Genomic DNA, 20,959 nt, shown 5'->3' on the forward strand with positions numbered 1-20,959 from the left:
AGAGATTACTGAGCCGCAAGCTCACTGCACGCTATGGTAATACCCGCTCAGTATGCTCAACTCATTCTCGTACAGGAGATGCAGTCACTTCAAAGCTGATCGATCTGGTCGATCCGACCCATTCAAACCACTTCAGATCCTGTGTAGTACTTCTAGAAGGGTAGATAGACCTGCTGCAGATAAGGTTTTATATGTATATGATGCAACTGCGCTCTGGCTTTTATTGGGATGTGGTTTAGTTACTCTCACGCGGTGGTAAGAGGGTGCTAAAGGGGTTTTGTCTTGGTAGGTGGCCGTGAGTGATAGTGGAGATTTGAGGTCATTTGGCCGTTCGGTCCTCCAATCGGTCCATCTTGGGTTAGGTTCCTTCGTTTCCATTGCTTGTTTGAACTCCCTTATTTAAATGGAGTACGCTTGTCCGGGTGTTTCCGTTTGTAAGTAGCTGCTAGGATCCGCAAGTGAGATACGCGTAGCAGGAAGTGAGTAACCCCAATGTTGCACGATAAGCCGACCAAACAGATACAGTGAAATCCCTCAAGGAGGAGAGACATTCAGGTGGGAATCAAGATGTTTCTAAATGTGGATTGCCTCTGTTTTGAATTAAACTTGGTCAGTCGCCATATCCATCTCAACGTAGTTCATCTATTGATTGTTGGAGTCGCAAAACACGTTTGTTCTTAGAAACATTTTGAACGGATCGTATGCAGGTTGTCGCACGCATATTTCAGCCTGCCTTGCACATAGACGTATACCTTTGGCTAACCTGAGCACATCGCAAGCTGCTTGAGACACTACTTCAGCTTCCTTAGGCTGGATGGTAGAGTCATCCGTATTGTCATCACCATCCGTCAGTCTTGATTTTTCATAGCACACTGTCACATCGTGGTAAGATGTAGCGAAGATATTCATCCACTCATGTAGGTATTTCTAAGTGATCACATTATATTATCAGCCACACCTTCACTCTACGTATTCTTCCACTAAGCGTATGTTTTGGACTGAAAAACCTGTATTGATGAATTCGGGACTGAACTATTTAGAACGTTACTGCAATTTGCTTTAGTGTATTGTATAGTATAGTATCTCTCGTGAGTTGAAGAAGCCTGGTTACCATTTTACAGACCTTGGCTTCAGTTGGTCGAATCTTCGTTTGCATAGGCGTACTAAAACGAGACACTGATGAAACAAGTGCCACAGCAAACTTTGCATGCTTGTTCTGCCTTGCATAACGCATTTTGGCCCACGGAAACGAACCTCAAAGTAACTAGTGGAACCTGCTGGCCTTGGACAGAGCAGATCGCCGTACAGTCCGTCTAATGCCCGCCCATTGTAGTCTGTTATTAAACCATTTGTCTTCAATATATCGCACTACACCAGCTACCTAAGAAACCCTAAAACGTCTGCCTACAATCCTCCGAGGCAGAACTAATTACAAACAGACGAACGCATCAGGTAAAAAGTCACGGGGTCTGCTAAAGAGAAGGATTGGTTTCACAGGACCGTCTTCAGAACACAGAATTTTCTTAATTTTATGATAATTCTGATAAGAAATGCAATGTCCCTTGTCAAAGGGTCCTGCTCTATACTGTCGGTCTTCGGTGCCCCACACACATGCACTCTTCCAGTCCTTAGCAGTAAGGTTTACTAGCCTCTCGATCCGTTAGATTGTGAGCATTTCAAACAGTGATTCCTTAACCGCCGTTTTTCCTTTTTCCCTTCGATTTTCCCTCATAAATACCTATAAGCATGGTCATGAGGATTTCAGGGCAATAGAATAGCAGTTATTCTACTCTACTTATGGGCGATAGTTACTAAAGTTATTGATATCTGTTTGTGGAGTGCTTTATTTTGAGGGTGCGGGCAGGTTGTTTATTCATTACTTTGTCAAAACTCGAGTACCACTTTACCATCAATATTTTCATACTGTCGCATTAATTTTGGTATTTTCATTAAATGATGGCACTGAGTTTCACTCAAACCCACCTTCATCCCCCCCTAAATTTTGCCATTGTTATACAACTGGGGTGGTGGCGTTGGGCATCCAATAAACTTCTCTATTCTCAATGTTACCATACTGCATCCAACCTTCATGGTTTATCTCTATTTCACCCTCGTGGCTCTACACACTTTGTCCCCAGGTTTCTGGTGTGAGAATCCGGGTCAGTGTGGGAACGGCCCTTGTCACCCGCACGTGTCAAGTACTTCCATTCAGTCGACTCCATCATACAAGTATGGCACATGCCCCTCCGGATGGACTGGGCTGAACTGTGATGAGGACGTGGACGAGTGTTCCATCGGACATCGTTCACCTTGTGAACATGAGGGAGTATGTATGAATACGGTAAGGATCAATCCTTCCCAGTCAACTGTTTTTTGCCGTTCGGATCAGACCCCCTTCCGATATGAAGGTGTTGAAAATTGTCGTCCATATGCTAATCGACTAACCAACTGACCTGTCGTGGGAAAATGCAGAATAATCCATTAATAACTGTTGTACACGTTCCAGACACAGGTGATCGAAACAGGTTGTGGACACATGCGGAGTTGTAAAATGGTTAGGGTAGGGAAAAAGTTCACGTCCATTGTATACCACAGGTGATCGAAAGCCCACCATACCTTCTGTTTGATGACTTTGCAATAAGACCCAATATCTAGCGTGATAGACCGATGCCAGTGTTCTCATCGGTGGCACTACCAACATTTATGATTTTCAGCAACTTTTCGTCGGGATATTTGTAGATGAAATTGCCTGTTGATGTTGTTCTTGTCAGAACACTCATTTCTTAACAACCATAGATCACCGTTCATCCTAGGTCTACTCCTTCCACATTACCAAACGGTATCTGGCTTCTAAACTGCCTCTAAAAAACAAGTATTTTGCTAACCCAAATAATGGTCCAAACGTATCTACTTTGAGTTGGTCACCGCTGATGGAACGACCGCCACTAAGAAGCACAGTCCCCGGGCAGTATCGTTCAGATAGCACGAGGACTTCTCGTTCCATCGTGATGGCTTGGTTGAACCAAGTCGGATTCTTCTCCGTTAATGAATTATGGTTAAAAACAGCACAGAGATGCGTCCGACAACAAAGAATATGTGATGTGAGTGCTCGCGTTGCATATCGCTTTAACGCGTATTTTGCAAGCGAATCATTCAAGCCTAGGTCGTTCCAACCCTTCTTTCTTCATCGAGTCATGGGACGACAATAATTGTGCTGCCTTTGTGTGCGCCAATAAAAATAAGGAAAAGATCTTATGTTTTGGCTGGTGACAACCATGTTCCAGTGAGAGTGGAGGCGGACGGCTTTGAAGGATATCGTTACCAGTTTTTCTTGATTTTTATTGTGTTACTTATCAGTCACTCTGCTTCGGAAGATTTGCTGGTAGGTAGAAAACTAACGAACGTACAAATCATGAGGAAGAAGAGTCACTATGACTGACAGTAGTATAGATGGAGTCTTATAGAGTAGGGAGAATTTCGATCTTAAAAGCTATGAGTCGATTCATTGTGAAAGGAAGAAGGCCTATGCTGCGGAGTTCTTTATTAGAAAACCAACTGAACAGTTAGACTATTGGATAGGGAAGCAAAACTCTCATATGCATCTTGTTTACAAAAACTGAATATCCATCTTCTCCTTGAAGGCGTATTACTGAACTTTCCTGGATATTCATTGACTGTTACTCAAATGCAAGCAAATGCTACAAAGCAAGTCCACAATTTCCATAACAGATCTCACTTTTCAAGAGACGCGAAGCGGATTTACGAGAAAATATGCTACTCCCATGCCCCGTCAGTAGTACTCACCGTTACAGTGGTAGCAATAAACTGTTTCTCAGGGCTGGATGACAATTATGCATCGGTTGAATAACATTAAAGACATATGGTCATTCACCACACACACTGAATAGGACAAACAAACGTATTTTAGAAAATTGGTTAAGAAATCGGCTCACTTACACCCATTTGTGCCGGAGCTGCTCTTCATTTTTCAATAGTAGCGGCTTTTATTCGTGACGTTTCGACTAGTAAACCTTTGTAAAGAGAGAATAGTGAAAGTAATTGATGTGTAGAGTTGCTTCACATCACAATAGCCGCTTCCGCAAATCTCAACAGCTTTGTCCTGTTGTATCCACCTAGAGTTCTTTTAATCGGTTTGATGAAACTCACCCAATACATGTAGCTTAAGTGAACTCTCACTGAGCGAACAGTTCAGACATACTGTTCACATACGAGAGGCTCGGAATCTATAAATAGTACCTCACACCTCTGTAATTAGTTCCGTTTCGGTGGCTCAGTGATTGTGTACATCCCTAGGGATGACATGCATGGCTTGATTCCACAAATACTAATCTTTTCACAATAACTGATCCCCAGGTGTCCTAAATTTGCGCTCATCTCCATAACCCCAAATTCTTTCTGAAGCGTGCACTGCCCAGACAAGCTTCCACAATGAAGCATCAGGTTGAAACATGTGCATTTGAGCCATGGGTCAGCTGTTGCTACAGCTGACGCACGTTGTAGATGGAATCGCAGGAATTCACTCCGAACGCGGGCGTCATCTCGTGCATCACTAAACAGCGTTTATTTGGTTAGCCTGATTTTCACCGAATCTTTAGCCTTGCACAGACTACACCTCTGCCGTGTTATTGTGACTACGGTTTGTGTATACACATGGACGAAACGAAACCCTCATATCTAAGCGCACGCAGTCGCAGCTGTCAACGCACTTGTACCAAATATCGATCAGCGCTGATGTTCCGTATAGGTCATAGCTGTTTGAACATTTTTTCCGCTCTTTCTATCTCTCTCTCTCTCTGTGTTTCTCGCTGCTAATATCAAATACTCATGTTTGCTCTGTTTCGGCTTGTTTGCAGCCCGGTGATTTCGTTTGTCGATGCCGCGAAGGCTTCACAGGCGCACGGTGTGAAATTGAAATTCTGGAGTGTGCTACATCTCCATGCCTGAACGGTGGTTCTTGTGTGGAGGGCATCGGTAATTATCATTGCATTTGTCCACCTGGTAAGTTGGGTTTTGGTTCCCTGACTACTGCCTTGAATGTTTCGTTTTCATTCATTGTTTTTTTGGGGGGTCTTCTCACATTTTTGACATCTTAAGACCGATTTCGCATCACATGCACTGTGCATGGTGGTTGTCAGTCTGCTTGCTTAAGATCCCTAGAATTTCATATTTTTCACTGAACGCGGAATAAAACCCGTGATAAAGCGGTGACAAACCAAAGCCGTTTTTTTTGCACTAAAATCATCACACCTTGTTCAAGCTCCGAATGAATAAGTTTGTGACTAAGTCATAACAACTTCGAGCTCCATTTTCGGAGCATGGTGGCTGCTAGGACAACTCGGATGTGCCCTCTCCTGCGATTTCGCTTGCCGCTTGACCACGGAATAAGGAAGAGGACAGCTGAGTATTTTGGTCTTTCGAACAATGAAACGTTTCATCGACTTCTTGACCAGTATCGGACTTGTGTGTACCCATAGTGGTGGTGATCCGAGGTTTTCCGCCATCTGATTCGAAGGGCCGTTTACGGCGTTGAACCTGTGCGGTTTATCGAGGACAAGCAACAAAACATAGATATTGGGGAACTGAAGAGTCCATTGTCGCTCTCCTGATCGCCTTGCACCACCACTCAGTCATTTTACCGTTAGGGAAATGTGATTTCATTTGCGATCTCCGCATGTTAGTTTTTCCGGAATACACTTAGCACGGACAATATACTCCAGCGTTTTGCAGTTAGACGCATTGGCTGCACCAGCTAATCGTTGTCCAATGGATGTTGGCTGCATGCTTGAAGGTTTCGCTAACGTTCAGGCTCAAACCTTTGGTTCACACGCAACTGCTCTGATTTCTACAATGCACAAGTGCTTGTTCGATAGTAATTCTCACTCCCGACCGACTAGCACAAAACAAAGCTCAGTTCAAGAAAGTCAGTGTGTGTGAAAATCGAGCGAATAACCTTGATATTGATACAAACTACTGTTTAAAATTGTAAATAAGACAGCTGGAAGTATCGCGGTGGATATTTGTTCGTCGGGATTCAATACAACGACATTTGAGGTGGTCCTTTTTATCCGACCCTCTCCAGTAGTTATTTCTTTGATTAGATGACTGTTTGTGCAAATTGATTTTCCAAACGGGTCACCTGCCCAATTTCATAACCAACTTCTAAATACAAAGTGGTCCTTTTATCTATGGGACCGATGAGGACCCATCAACATTAATCTTACAATTAGTATTTTGTGTCGGCGACTAAATTCCTTGTCGTAAATATCAGCTCCGGTGAACCATGAGATGATCTATGTGATACGGTCTCGGCTGAGAACGGGTATCCTAGACGAGGATGTACATTTTTCAGCCCTCCAAGCAGTTCTGAAAGACGGCAACCCCAACTATCTGCCTCGACAAAATTTAGTCTACGTGAGTTCGCGACGCACCGAGTACATTTTTCCATCTTGTCAGACGCAAGATCTGGGATGAAATCAGGCTTGCTTGATACTATGCGGTTAAATAGCTTTCGGACGGACAATCGGAAGTTACGGTACAGGTGTCGGATAGGTATCTCTACGATATTCTAGTCCTATAGTATAGAGAAGAACGGACAGTCGGAAGTTACGGTACAGGTGTCAGATAGGTATCTCTACGATATTCTAGTCCTAGGATCTTCAAAATAGGACAAAGTGATGCAATGACTATGGTTTTTTTGATAACTGAACTGTTTTTATGTCGTTTGGTGCACAATGTTGCTTTCGAAATGAATATGGTTTGGTTGATCATACACCGGGTTTTCAGTTGAGTATTTTAGTAAGGATCCTCTCAAAGGATACGACGGACGCAGGCTTCATTAAACGCAAGAAAATGAACAAGTTTTATGACAGAAAATGGTGGCCTTGATGATAAAAGCAGAGGATCAGTGTGAGAACGAAAAATGCGAAGTGTTGTCATATTATTCGTGGTTTGATTGAATTCATCTGACAAAACTAGGGATCAGTCTGTTAAATCAGGTGATGCTCCAATGCTGACGCTCGGGAAAGAATAGTTTTTGTAAAAAGGTTATCCTTATGGGGATGTTGTACTTCCCCTAACCGCTGTCAGAGGAAAGAGTAGCTCAAGCTGTTTCATTCAAAACCTTATGAAGACGTTCAGGCTTAAAATGCATAATGAATGTGTCCTGGTCGATCGGTGTGTCCCATCGCCCACGCTATCATCAGTTTATCCTCCTTTCAATATCTTTGGACAATGGTTAATCACGGTCTAATCTGCATAGCGAATAGGAAATGCATCAATCTTTGTTCATTTTATTGAAAAAAAACTACCGCTATTTTGTGCACATAACCTTAGTGCAAAACAAAAATGTTTTGTTCATGTCAGATTGAGTCACCGTACTTCGCACTTTACTGGACAACAGAGTGCTTAAAGTCACCAGACATGTAGCATAAATATCTACAATTGCAGTAATTCCTTCTCTTTGAGCCTTGCAGTTTCTCACGATGTTATCTACATTCAGTGATTGACTGAAACCGTGTTCAACAAGCCAGGCGTTGTTTTCTTAAGCCTTACAACCGGTCGAGAGATCCTTCACTTTTCTATATCGCAAAGACGGGTGAATTGTAATTACTCCGCCCCACCTGATAAGCGGCTGTTGATGGTGGCTTGACATGGCTCGATGAACGTACGTCATTCATAGCTACGTTGATTGACATGTTGTTCTGCGTTGTCCCCAGTTTTGGACAGTTGCTGTGCAAAAATGTCTAATATCCTTAGTTTTGTGCATGGACTTAAAAGGGGTGGATGAATGATGAAGATCCATGCACATCGATTTGCTGCGTTGACACGTATGGACTACGTAAGCTGTTTGTTGCGATGACCAACAAGTTGAATGATGCGGTTCCCTTGCAGAGTCACGTGTGGGAACAGCTGACGTGTACAATACAATCCCGTTCCTGGCGTGTATATCGGCGAATTCTTATCAGCACGTAAAACACGGCAAATCTGCTGCTTTGTTTGTATTCCGGGTTGAACGCATGGAACTCCCAAGAGCACGAACACTTTCGTTGCACACACAGTCCAAGCCTTTCTGTTCCTACCTCCGTAGCACTTTGAAATATGGATAGGTTACTCCTGGGAAAAAGGTCAAACATGGACTAAGCATACTGCTACTAATGGTTAAGAGGGTTCAAGGGCATGAAACAATCAAGTGCCGATACACATCGTTTTCTTCCTTTATTTCTTTTCTTTCGTACTGATTGAAACCTGGAGCAGCCTCTGCGCTGCACAGTTGCGAAGGGCTTCAATGATGAGCGATTTGTTCGAATGTATTTTGAAATTCCTAGTGCCACCGGCTGAGTGTGCGAAGCACTTATAGATACATTGCTTTAATCTACTTCGATCACTGCTAATTCATACCGATTTGTACGTTAGTCCGGTCGGTGAAATCATATGACTTGGCAGCTACAGGAAACATATTTCTCATCGTCATAGTGAGTGCCAAACGGTACATTCGCCAAATTGAGGGATGGGCTTTTAGAATTGGATAGCCATCATTCTGTCGATCGGTCATTCCGGTGTTCGACTTCCCTCACAGCCCTTTGGCCTCAGCAACAAGAAGAGTTTTTTTCGATCTGTAGCAACTCGAATGCCCAACTATTCTGCATCCCAGTTCCTTTTTTGGACGGAAAATTCGAACGTTTTCATGAACTTGACCTATGAGCCTTCGGGTCAAATCGAATCAACAACCGTATTTTTCCCCAAGTAGTTGCCTTTTGTGAGCATTCCTGTGAATGGTGGCGAAATCTGTTGTTTTTTAGTATTTCATGTTAGGTTATGATTTTCAGCTTTCGGGTGGCTCGCATATTCCCCGCACCAAAAGCCTATATTACGTTCGGAAATTACAAGATGATCTAATTCGCCCCCCCCCATTGACGTACTGTTTCTTGTACTGACTGTTTGTGCTCGCATTTTCTGATTGTAGGATGTCAGCATCTGCGTAATTCTTAAGGCAACTGATATTTTCCGCGCTGACTGGATACATCAGTCCACCAGACGATGATTTACAGTCCAAGAATATGTATGATTAGTTTTTCTTATATCATTTGAGTGATTGGACAAAACCTGACAACTTCAAACGCATCTGTTGACATCGGTGACGCTATCGTGATACTCATGGTCTGTAAATCATCAGAATGTGTGCGCCTAAACAAGAACTGGTTCGCGCTTGAATTGGGTTCGGCTGTCACCAATATCTTTGATATGCATAACTTGGTGTACACCCAACGATTGTGGCACTGTCTACTGTGGGTTTACGACTCGTAGCCACTTGCCTTCGGTGATGTCTCACTTCTTAAGCTATCATAAATGAGGGATTCAGTTGAGTCTCCCGTTAGCATTAAAGTATTTTTCAATTGGTTGTATTGCTTCAACCGATATCTTACCTCTTTTCCTAAGATGATTCTTTGTACTACTTCCTCTCAGTATATGAACAGAATGGTGACAAAATCGTCCTCACTAACACTGCGTTAGTAGCTATGTTTTGAGATACCTCAGCGGTTGCGGCTAGAACTACTGATTACGAACGTTGTGGTTTGAACCCGCCTTCAACTTGTCAATCGGTTTTGTCTACACTTGAGTAACCTGGCAGTATACAGGGTGTCTTGGTTTCTTCGGTCTGCATGGTAACTGAAGGGAGTCACACCTTGAGGACTTGAGCTTTCGCGTTGAGTCTGAAGTCCTGACGAATCTACTTGTTAAATTTGTAAGTCTTGAGCGCTGAACTCTTAGAGAAGGTCAGTCGGTTTGTGTTTCATGCCGTTCACTCTACAGCACATCCCTTATCGGTGGATAGTCCCGAGTAGCCTAGTGAATGATACTATGGACTTCCGTTTCAACGAACCTGGGCCCGAATTCTCGCATGGAGAGATCATAACCGCAAGAAGTACGCAACCGGTAGCAGGCCGTTCAAGAGTTTTGACTAACTGTGTAAGGAATCTGTTCTCCAGCCACAACTCGCCCCCATTTGTAGCTCTAAGAGTAACTGAGGCAACACAAATATCCAAACGCAAATTTCTAGCATTCGTGAATTTATACGACACACAAAGTGAGCATTGGAGAATTCGAAAAGAGCGAAAGACGTCATGCGCAGTGGCAGTTATCTCACAGATCAGCGAACACAACCGAATTTCACCCCGCAATGGCAACTGATCAGTCCGAAAAGTCAATTATTTATGGTAATACATTTTCAACAGGAAATCGTACGGAGACGGAAAACTCTGTATGCTGTCCAGAAGGCGTCTCTGATCCATTGATATATGGACTCTTAACGGGACCCATGGATTTGATAGCAGCTTCGTCTTTGTTTTCGTTAGGTTACATAACATCTATTGACGGCACAAAACATATTACTAACGGTATTTAGAGGGCATGAAATGGTACCGAGTTAACTCCTGGGTGAGCTGGATTAAACACGAGCCTAATTCTTTGTAGGGATACAACAGTAGGTTTCAGTAGTGTGCCTATGGTCTTCTATCAAGACAGGTGTATCGATATAAACCATAACAAGCATGCAGAATTCAGACCTTCATGCTTTCTTTGATGGGTACACTGAACTCTCTCTGATCAACCCTTGTGTTCTGTCCATACGACTTCAATCAATGGGTCTAAATGCTTACGGTGCGTATTCGAGCCACCCGAGTCACATGTAGTCATCTCTCGCTCTCTGGTATACACCCTTTCCCTGATTTTAACAGGGTTCGAGGGAGACAACTGTGAGCATGAAGTTAACGAATGTGCTCACACTCCGTGTCAAAACGGTGGGCAATGTGAAGATCGTATCGGCAGTTATTTGTGTCACTGTCTCCACGGTTGGACCGGACCGCATTGTGAGGAACGGCTGACAACTTGTTCAGACTCTCCTTGTCAGAACAGTGCTGTTTGTGTCAACGTAACCGACGTGGGATTCATCTGCGACTGCCCCAAAGGTAGGCGTTCCTTAGGCTGATTATGCATGTTTCTGGTCTGAGAAATTACTCATCGTGATTCATTTTGCGGCATCGGGCACTGGTCAACCACTGGTTTCAACACAAATGTGGTACAGTATTTCTTCTCTGGTAAAAACTCCATTTCTAATGCGACTTCATGGTATTCATAAGTGAAAGCTACTCATCCATTCATAGTAGGACCAACCCTCCAATACAAGTGAATTCGAAATCTCGTTAGTGACGGAGTAGTATGCAATGGACACCAACAGCAGCGTCGCTCATAGCGTTCGTGTAATAGTAACTTGAACACTCACTAATGATGAACTGACAACTTTGTTAGTCCCCGACCCGTTTCCCCCTTCTGACAATACTTACAAGAGAGTTTGAACAAGCATAGTATCTGGAATTATAAAAACTATGGCTGCTGTGGAACAATGTTTCCATCACCGAGATCCGCTCATTTGCAAACAAATTTAGTTTTGCGAGAGACCCAGCTGGATCTCTCGTTTATGACGTTTCTAGTGGAACATAAGGTTGACGGAAACCCGGGACTGCACCTACCTGATGAGCCCCAAAGAGGAGCGAACCGGTCATGGGCTGTCGACTTTATGAGTACTGTATGATGTTTCGACCAGTTCTATCCCGTTAACTGGTTAGTATTTGCACAGCAGGCATAAGGCCATGAGTTCCTAACGCGCAACCGTTAATTGACATCAATTAATAATATCTGATAAACTTAAAATTGACAAGTTACCACTTTCGAGGCATATGACAATGAAAGAAGTAAAAAACGAATGCACAGTACGGCTACTTCTACTGCTATCGATGATAGTGGTGAAAATGATAATAAGGGTTACATTCCCCCCCCCCAATTAAGGTTAGTCAGCTTTTATCCTTATCAGCTTGCTGGAATGCCGCGAAACCCCAATGGGAGCCTTGTCGTTGAATTGGGAATAAGATACTAACCCCTCAAAAGAATTTGGAAGAGGTCCGTAATTTCGGCGCGACTGATTATTTTCGTGAACCACTTTTGTTTAGGAATGATGATTAAATTGTGTGTACGTCGAAGCATTTATAGCATCGGGGTGTTCCTTCGTTGTTTGCTTAGTGCACTTGACAGTGGTTGGCTAACCTTTCCTCATCGGTCGACTTGACACCATCAGTATGTGGGTGAGGAGTATCGGCACGGAAGAAATTCTGGGAAAAAACGATCCAGTGCTCACACGCTTGTTTATCCAAACATTTTAGATGTTTTAAAATGAAAGAAAACTGATTATCCTTATCAGCTTGCTGGAATGCCGCGAAACCCCAATGGGAGCCTTGTCGTTGAATTGGGAATAAGATACTAACCCCTCAAAAGAATTTGGAAGAGGTCCGTAATTTCGGCGCGACTGATTATTTTCGTGAACCACTTTTGTTTAGGAATGATGATTAAATTGTGTGTACGTCGAAGCATTTATAGCATCGGGGTGTTCCTTCGTTGTTTGCTTAGTGCACTTGACAGTGGTTGGCTAACCTTTCCTCATCGGTCGACTTGACACCATCAGTATGTGGGTGAGGAGTATCGGCACGGAAGAAATTCTGGGAAAAAACGATCCAGTGCTCACACGCTTGTTTATCCAAACATTTCAGATGTTTTAAAATGAAAGAAAACTGAGAAGATAGAATCAAATTATCAACCGCCTGTCAGAAGTCAGGGGTTGTAATCTTGTCGAGGAAATCTTACATTTAATGCCTAATTAGCAGCGCAAACTCAGGATTTCTATCAGAAACGTTTTTTTTACGAAAACTACCCATTGTTAAAAACTTCTCGCGATGTGCCGCTGGAAACGGTCAGGACACCGGATGATAGCTTTAAGTGACACTTTAGCCTCTTTGTGCTTGCCGTGGTATGCACCCTAAGCACCCATGCCAGTGTGTCATTACCATCGGGTGTCAATTCTTTGGCCTCATAGATTGCCTTGCCTTTATCCTTGAATAAATCCTATCAGAAGTTGGATCATTGAGACAGGTGTACTGCACATCTGAAGCAGTGCTGAAAATGGGGTGTCATTCTAGAAGTGAGTATGCTCTAAGTGAAAGAGAATCGGTGTGTACGCTACAAAACATAGCGGAGTCGATGATGTACTCATGCTCTGACGTGGTGTGGCTTGCTCCACTTCGGTCGTCTTTCTTGTGTCACACATGTTGAATTAGTGCCTTCATTGTGCTTTAGGCCACCAAATTCCGAAAAAAATCATGTATTTATCCTACAAATTGCTGGAGGTACCGTTAAAAGCTGTGTGACTTTATTCTTGTTTCGCACAGTGTAAGTCACAAATGTAGACGTTCTTAGGATTCGTTAATTGTTATTTTTGTTTCTACACCTTTCCGTAAAATATCTCCTCAGGTTTCGCCGGTCGTACCTGTGAACTAAGTGAAGAAGACTGCGCTAGTCTGCATTGCGCCAGCCGGACGGATTGCCCTGACAGACCAGAAGATCCGGGGTGTCAGTTGTGCAGTCGGTGTGAAGGCATCCTTTTGAAGAGGCCACCAGTCACGGATCGTGTCTTGACAACAGTTGCTGTTGCCGCGGTCTTAACTCGAGTGAGTCTTAGTGCTTTTGTTATCTTTCCTTCTACCATTTTTCCATTCATTACATTCATTGATTAAACAGACCTTTTCGTAAACTCTCCCTTTTCATCAATACAGTCCCAGTGGTTCATCGGTGGAAGTCGGTGCCATTACGCCCAATAACCACAACCTGTGCTGTCAGAAGAGTTTTGCACAGTGTTTTACAAAAACTTCACTTAAAGATTAAAAAAATTGTATACGTATGTGGTGTTAGTCATTTCATGTGTAGTTCAAAACAAAGTATACTCTGAGTGAAACGTCATTTGTTCATAGGAAAATGGACCATGTCAAAAGGACAATGTATTTCCGGAACTGTGGAAAACTATGAAACGATAGTTCGCCCAGATGGGAAGAGACAGTTCATCGGTTATAGAGCAGAACTACTGACCGTTTCTGTCTAGGCTCGTGCAACCTGGCGTTATTTCAGACTTCATGCATCGTTCGAGCTGTACAACAGCTATTCACCGAAAAAATACCATAGCCGATCAGTTCGTTCTTTCAGTCAAACTGCAGAAAAACATGAACGATTTTGCATAGCTCGGTAGTGCCCCTAGGGTACTAACCAAACCTCCAATCCAGTCGTATCTCAAAGTTAGAAACAATGTTGTTGTACCCGAATGATCTCATAAAATGAGTTCACCATACACTAACCGTGTGTTGTCAATCCTTGAGATAAGTAATTCGCGAAATCAGGGAGCACAACGGTTTGTTGAGGCTGACATCTTCACGACTTGGGTTAATTGAGCTTTATAGCCTGTTGGTGCGGGTGTATCTTATTGCTCACCAGGCTTCTGTGCTGAATGTTGCATGTTCTCTTGAGAGCTTATGATGCGCGTACAGCTACCGATTCCTAGGTAGACTTCGTCTGACATTATGTAATTCCGAAGGTGGAAATTCAAAATATCCACAGTTGTAAAAAACCTACGCTCTCGTTGCTAGAGTGCACAAGAGACAAACAAGTTTCAATGGTATACCAGGTATCGTGTTTCCCGACCTCAAACGTATCATTTGCAGCTCTTTTATTTTTCACACTCTTTTATGACAAGCCAACAGCAAACAGGAAATGTATGCGGCTTTCCTAACTGAACGAACAATGGTTTCAGTCACGCTCTACCTTTTTACATGCATGTACGGTGAACACAGACAGGCTTTGGCACGTCATTTGGTCAGCCGCGGATAACCATGCTTGGCCGAGCTTAGCGTTAACAACTAGTCATGGAACGGAATCTCGTGCTCCGATTGTCCTCATAATGACAAGGGTCCGTACAGCACCCTGCAGTTTTGAGGCGTGGGTGGGACAACTATTCCTGTTAAATCTCTAACCCCTGGGGGAGTGAACACGTTATAACTTGATGTTAGCTCGGCATTTTCTACTGTTGTTTATTTAGACTTTTCAAGTTGCCACTGGTATTCAGCGGAGCGATATCGGCTCTTTTGGAGGCGTCTCTGGACTTTAGAGAGTAAGAGTTGAAAATGTGGAAAATGGGTATGTTACGGATGTCCTCATCATCATAAATGATAGCGACACCCGTGGCGAGTTGGCCCAAGGGGTTAGAGAGCGAATTTACTGACTGGGAGGTCCGTTGGTCGAACCCGACCTCTGCATCTCGACTTCTCCTGTCTAGGCTTGGGCAACCTGGCAGTATCCCGGCTCTCGTAATTCCTTCGGGTGGCATGACAGACGGGCACCGGAAGGGTGCTACAGCTGAACGTTTTCTAACGACACCCGTGTTATACGCTGACGCTCCACCGCCTTATTTCAAACGAGTGTAACATAGATCCGATCTATACCATGGAGTTTTGCAACCGATTAAAACGTACGGTTCGTCAACTTAGCGAACGCAGAACATCTACTAAGCTCACAATGTACTTTATTTCAAGCACCAGCTTGTTTTTATCTCTTAATCGATGTTAGAACATCACCATGGTTCTCCGTAGACCACTTGATGGTCCTGACTGTGGTCGCTGAAGGGTCTCGCGCACCCAAATCCACTGATTAACTATTGCCCCATCCTTTTTTCTATCTAGCAACCTTGTTCCAAACTGAATTGCAAGAATGGAGGTACCTGTTACCTCAACATGTGCCACTGCCCTGATGGCTTTTCGGGTTCACAGTGTGAGGTTGTGGACGATCCTTGCCGGGCTGGACCTTGTCTCTTTGGTGGATCTTGTTTGCCGAACCAGACAGTGACGCAGGGCTACGTTTGCGAGTGCCAACCAGGGTTTGAAGGTGAGAATACTTCGATCATTCCGATTGGTGTGGTGTATTTTATATTAGGTTACGATCTCCCCTAGACTCTTTCCAGGGGATAAACATAGTGTGACGTCCACGATTCTAGCGAACAATAGAGTACAAGGGAACGTAAATATGCTGTCAGACTGCCTATTCAATGTGTTATGCTCTTTCCAACGAATGGACTTTCCTAATCATCGCAAGCCATTGTATATCAGCGTCGAAGACACGACCATTCTAAATGAGATGTTTAATTTTCAGGAGTAAAAGTGTGCATAGAGATTACCAATGCGGAATACCTTTTTTTGCGGAATACACGCATTTCACAGTACGTTAGTATGGGCGAGATGTTCAACTGAAGTTATTATTATGGTATTCTTCACCTGAATATGCTACAAAGACCTGCTTTTTGTTTCACTTAGCACGGTGTTTGAGATATCACAGTATGTTTTCTTGATTTGATACACTATCCAAGGCTGCTGAAGACTCTATAGTCCATTACCTGTGGCCCTTCTTTGGGCTCATCATGTAGACGAAATCTCCGAGTTTCCGTCATCCTTGCGTCCTCTTGTACGCCGAACTGTAAAAAATTGCTGAAATACACTCGTTTGCAGACTATGCTTGCAAATTACATCAGTAGTGGGCTGTTGAAGAGTTTTCGGGAACCTAATTTCATGAAAATATACCGCAGAATTCCGAATCTCGTGCCAAATAAAACTGAAATACGAGTAGACGTTCAACCAGCACATTCAGTTCAAAAATATCGTAATATCATCTGAGTCCCCCAATAACAGAAACGTAATTTGCAGACGACTGTATTTCACCAGTTGTGCACATTCGACAGAAACTCGAAGATGGTTCCCAAGAAGGACGAAACCGGTTGTGGGTTGTCGAAGTGTCTTCAGCAGCCTTATGAGTAGTGTGTTGAGTCACAGGAAAATACATTGTATTTTTTGTCCAAGACCACTCGAGTTCGATACCAGTCTGTTAGCTAGAAACATACTAATTCACTTAAGCCGAACAACTCTAGGTTTTCCGTTGCCAGCGAGCAGCCACTCATTATGGTTAGTTTTAGATACTTCGTGTGCCAAAATGAGCCTCGTTCAAGTTTCATATATAAGGGGACAACGAAAAAGACTATATTGTAGTTCAATTAGCGAGTGTCCAGCATACTAAAGTACTGTTCCTTATGAGTGATATGGAAACAGTGAATTTCGATCAATCTTACTCTAGTCATTTGTAAAAAACAGTCTTTCACATTTTTCCTGAGTCCACACTTGGCCCAAAGGAGACCACTGTATCAACCAACTGTCTACCTGTTTATCCCTGCCTATTGGTTGCCGACGGTAGTCTTGCTGTTTGTTCCGTTTGTGAGGGAACCTGGTTCCCGAGACTCTTCCCGGTCACAGTTGTTCCTCTCATCACTTTTTCAAATTAATTACCGTGTTAGAATGTTTGCTTGGACTGAGAATAGTACTAACTCTGGATTGTCTGTTCGATCTTGTCTGTGTTCAATCCTGATGCTAAACCTGTGCGTTTCCCTAGCTTGTTCCCATTCAGCTGACCAAAGCTGTCCTTGAGCCGCACACACTGTTTGGTGGAACTTTGCAATCAGAAAAATAAGTGAACTGCCCTAAGTAAGGACTGTCCCTTCTTGGGTCGTTTGCCGAACATCCGTTTTAGAATCCCACAAAATATCTTGGGTTGTCTGTTACTCCGAGTAAGTAAACAACGCCAAATTAATCGAAAATGTACTTGTTTTTGGTACGATTTAGGCAAAATGGATGTCCGTTTCTTGAGACATTACTGTATGCATGCTCTGCGAGAGACGCTGAAGTTAGAGCATTGTGGACAATAAATTCCTTAACGTTTATAGGGTGCAGCAAGCTAAGTTGACCGTGTCATATGTTGTTCATTCGTTGGACTGTGACGAATTTGTGTAGGCTTCGGAATGGTTTCGTACGCTTATTCTTCCAAAGAGTGACGAGGATGACTGAGAAACAAATCCACAGTAAAATCGATCAGTCGTTTGGCCTAGTCCCAACGAGCTTCTCAGACCACCGTCTGACCTGGGAGAGTTTTTCACCGCACGTTTAATAGAATCAGGATTTTGGACAGCCCACTAAGAACAGAATAGATCGCGGAGTGAATCTGACCCCTTTGGAACTTTCTCTTGATTTGTTCCCTTAGTCGACTGAACGAAGCTGTAGAGGGTACCAGCAGTCGATTTGAACGATTTGAACATGCGGGACCGAGAAGACAGTAGTGTAGGGGCATTTTATCACAGCTTCCTCCATGGGTTTGAGAGCTCCTATACACGATTGGTGATTATTGGACCTGCTGATGAGCAGTAAAGTAAATGACATATCAATTCTAACATAAACTTCTCCACTGAACCCTTTTTCACGCACAGATGTCTCAGTATTTGTCGTCTCCCTGTGTATAAAAGTTCATAAAACTGTATGTGGTTCGTTTGATTCATAGCTGGGAACACCACACATTCAACGGACTAACCCTTTTGAAATTTGACCCTTTGAGAGGTGACGAGGCGGAATGATGTCTGAACATTTGTTTGATAAGCACACTTACTCTCCGACATTACACTCTCCCTTCAGTTGATAACCGATCTATGGAGAGCATTCTTCTTGTTCCTGACTCTGTCAGTGTCTCATCCGTTCAGACTGTCCACCAAGTATGGTTAGTTCACCTCGGATATCAAAGCTACAATGTGTGTAAATCGAAAATCAGAAGCTTTCAACTATGCAATCAAACAGGGAAAGCCACGTAACGTAGAAGGGACAAAGTTCAATAGCAAATGCGCCGCAAAAAGAGGCAACGGGTTATTTTGATTGCGCGAGGTTCAACGGGTTTGTTGAACAAGGACTTAGTAAAACATCAACTACTCATGTATGTACCTCACAGAAGGGGTGGACTCACTGACCAACCTCGGTAAATCCTCATCACTCTTGTTCATTTTCCTCGTAGACAGTTCCTGTTTAAGTCCTCAGGGAAGTACAGATTCAAATTGGTTGATTCAGATCCGAAAGGTTTATTCTCTTTAGCTGGGAATTCCTCTGTATGTTTACTACGCATACCCCTCAGCTGTTTTGCTCTCAGCCATCTACTTGTTTCCGCACCTGAAATCTCTCGGAACCAACATAACTTCAAACTTCGACGACCAGATTTATCTAGTTGATTAGTAAGTCAACGCCGCGTGTCAGGTCACGTCGATCCATTTACCACCATCTGTGTGTATTTATTTAACTTTATGACTACTTAAGCTTCCCCTTTACATTTTGACCTTCTTGTAAAGGAGTACACTGTGAACGCAATACGTACGATTGCATGCATGACGCATGTGGTGCCCATGGGATTTGTATTGACGGTATCAACGGTTACAACTGCGATTGTCTGTATGGGACTATGGGGAAACACTGTGTATCGATCGAAATGCCCGAACCCTCCATCCCGAGCGCAGACGCAAACATCGACAACGAAATTCTAATCGATACAGCCCAAAGGCTGATCTCAGGTGACGTCGAGAATGTTACCGGGTGCTCTTACTCGCCATGTAAGAACCATGCCAAATGTGCCACGGCCGCAGATGGTGATTCAATACCCGTGCGTCGGAACCTCACGCGTGCTTACACGTGTCAGTGCAGCACTGCCATCGGTTTATTTGAAGGTTCGTTCAAACGTTGCCTTAAAATCCTGGTGTTTTTTAATCGTGAGTCCTTTTTAGTGAATCTAACATTTTCACGACTGGAGGACAGTTTTGCTAAGACTGATTCCACCAGGTGCAATCACGATTTTACTGTGTTGTAGGTAAACACATATTGATGGAACATACTACTCATAATGTTGATGAAAGCCTTTTGACAGTCCACGACCAGTTTCGTCACTCTTAGGGCTCATCAAGTAGGTACAATTCCAACATTTCCTCCATTTTCTTATTTTCTACTTGACGTTTTCCTGCGATTAGCTATTCTTAAACCGGGGGACATTCTGAACTCGACGGTTCTTAATCTTTTTCAAATAGTTTACTAAGTTCTCTTCCGGTGTCCCCTAATTTGTTGCGCACTGCTTAGCCGTATCAGAAGAGTAATCTAATTAAGCCTACTTTTAAGCCGTCAAATAATAAAGCGCCGAATCAGGTTCACGGTTAGCTTTTCGTTCTCGCCCAATGTGTGAGCAATGCTCCCCTGGCTGGTCGGAGTTAAGCATTCGTCTGAATTAGACCTCTCGTTGTTATTCTTCAACCCAATGTACTGCGCAAAGACCTCCCTACGTTTTGGTTAGGTCGATATCTGAGGTAGCGACGTATTGCGACGTATTATCCACCGTATCAAGCAAAAATCCTCCAGATGTGCATAAACTTGGAAGGAGATCCAGTCAACAATACCAGGTGTCACAACAAGTTCTACAATCAAGGGAGACAGGAAAGGCGGAAGAATTGGGTTGAAAAATCAACCAACGAGAGATTGAAGCAAAAAAGTTAGAAAACCACCACTTCCAGTATTTTTCGATGGAAAACTTGAGTGTCAGTTGTTTTCAGTGATCATTTTTTGGTTTGACCAGATTATTGGAGATTATATCTCCATCCCTATTCCTGAGACAGCATTTTTACAGGTTATCAAGATGAGGGACGGCTGCTAACGTGGGATTAGAAGCCGGGATCCATCGAAACGGTAGTCCTCGATCACACTAGGAAATCGTCAGTTCCAAATTACACATTAGGTGGGATTATTCGACTACTCCGACTGTTTTGTTTGCATCTGCTACTGACTAGAAGTCGATGGAACTCTCATCTAAAGGCCATGGAGTGTGCTTCTACAAGCTTCTACGCCCCGGATATCTGGGGCCTAGATGGCCTCATCAACCAATGAAGAATGACATTCGACGCTACTTTGTGGAAGCATTGCGGTCAAGTGACCGTTGACCCTAGGAAAGCAACAGTCAGCGAAACGATAAGTGAAAAAGATGGCTCATTGATTCACTCGCAAAAACGTCGACTGGAGCAATGGGCCGAACACTTCGAAGAGCAGTTCAGCTGGCCTCATGCAACACAACCAGTGGAGGTAATGCATACGGACGAATGGAATGTAAACCTTGATCGCCCTTCAGAAGA

At 43.5% G+C, this 20,959-nt stretch overlaps 1 protein-coding gene across 1 annotated transcript in view; it reads left to right on the top strand.

Annotated features, from left to right (window-relative positions):
- The window catches only part of T265_15599 (hypothetical protein), a gene marked incomplete at both ends in the record, with an annotated part of 37,804 nt that overhangs the window by 14,329 nt on the left and 2,516 nt on the right, over positions 1-20,959 (top strand). Inside the window, 6 exons of the mRNA XM_009178721.1 lie at positions 2,139-2,341; positions 4,875-5,019; positions 10,755-10,985; positions 13,375-13,571; positions 15,627-15,828; positions 19,145-19,516. Coding sequence (XP_009176985.1) covers positions 2,139-2,341; positions 4,875-5,019; positions 10,755-10,985; positions 13,375-13,571; positions 15,627-15,828; positions 19,145-19,516 — 1,350 coding nt within the window. The remainder of the gene's footprint in view (positions 1-2,138; positions 2,342-4,874; positions 5,020-10,754; positions 10,986-13,374; positions 13,572-15,626; positions 15,829-19,144; positions 19,517-20,959) is intronic.

Source organism: Opisthorchis viverrini, assembly GCF_000715545.1.
Source record: "Opisthorchis viverrini unplaced genomic scaffold opera_v5_633, whole genome shotgun sequence".
Taxonomy (NCBI): domain Eukaryota; kingdom Metazoa; phylum Platyhelminthes; class Trematoda; order Opisthorchiida; family Opisthorchiidae; genus Opisthorchis; species Opisthorchis viverrini.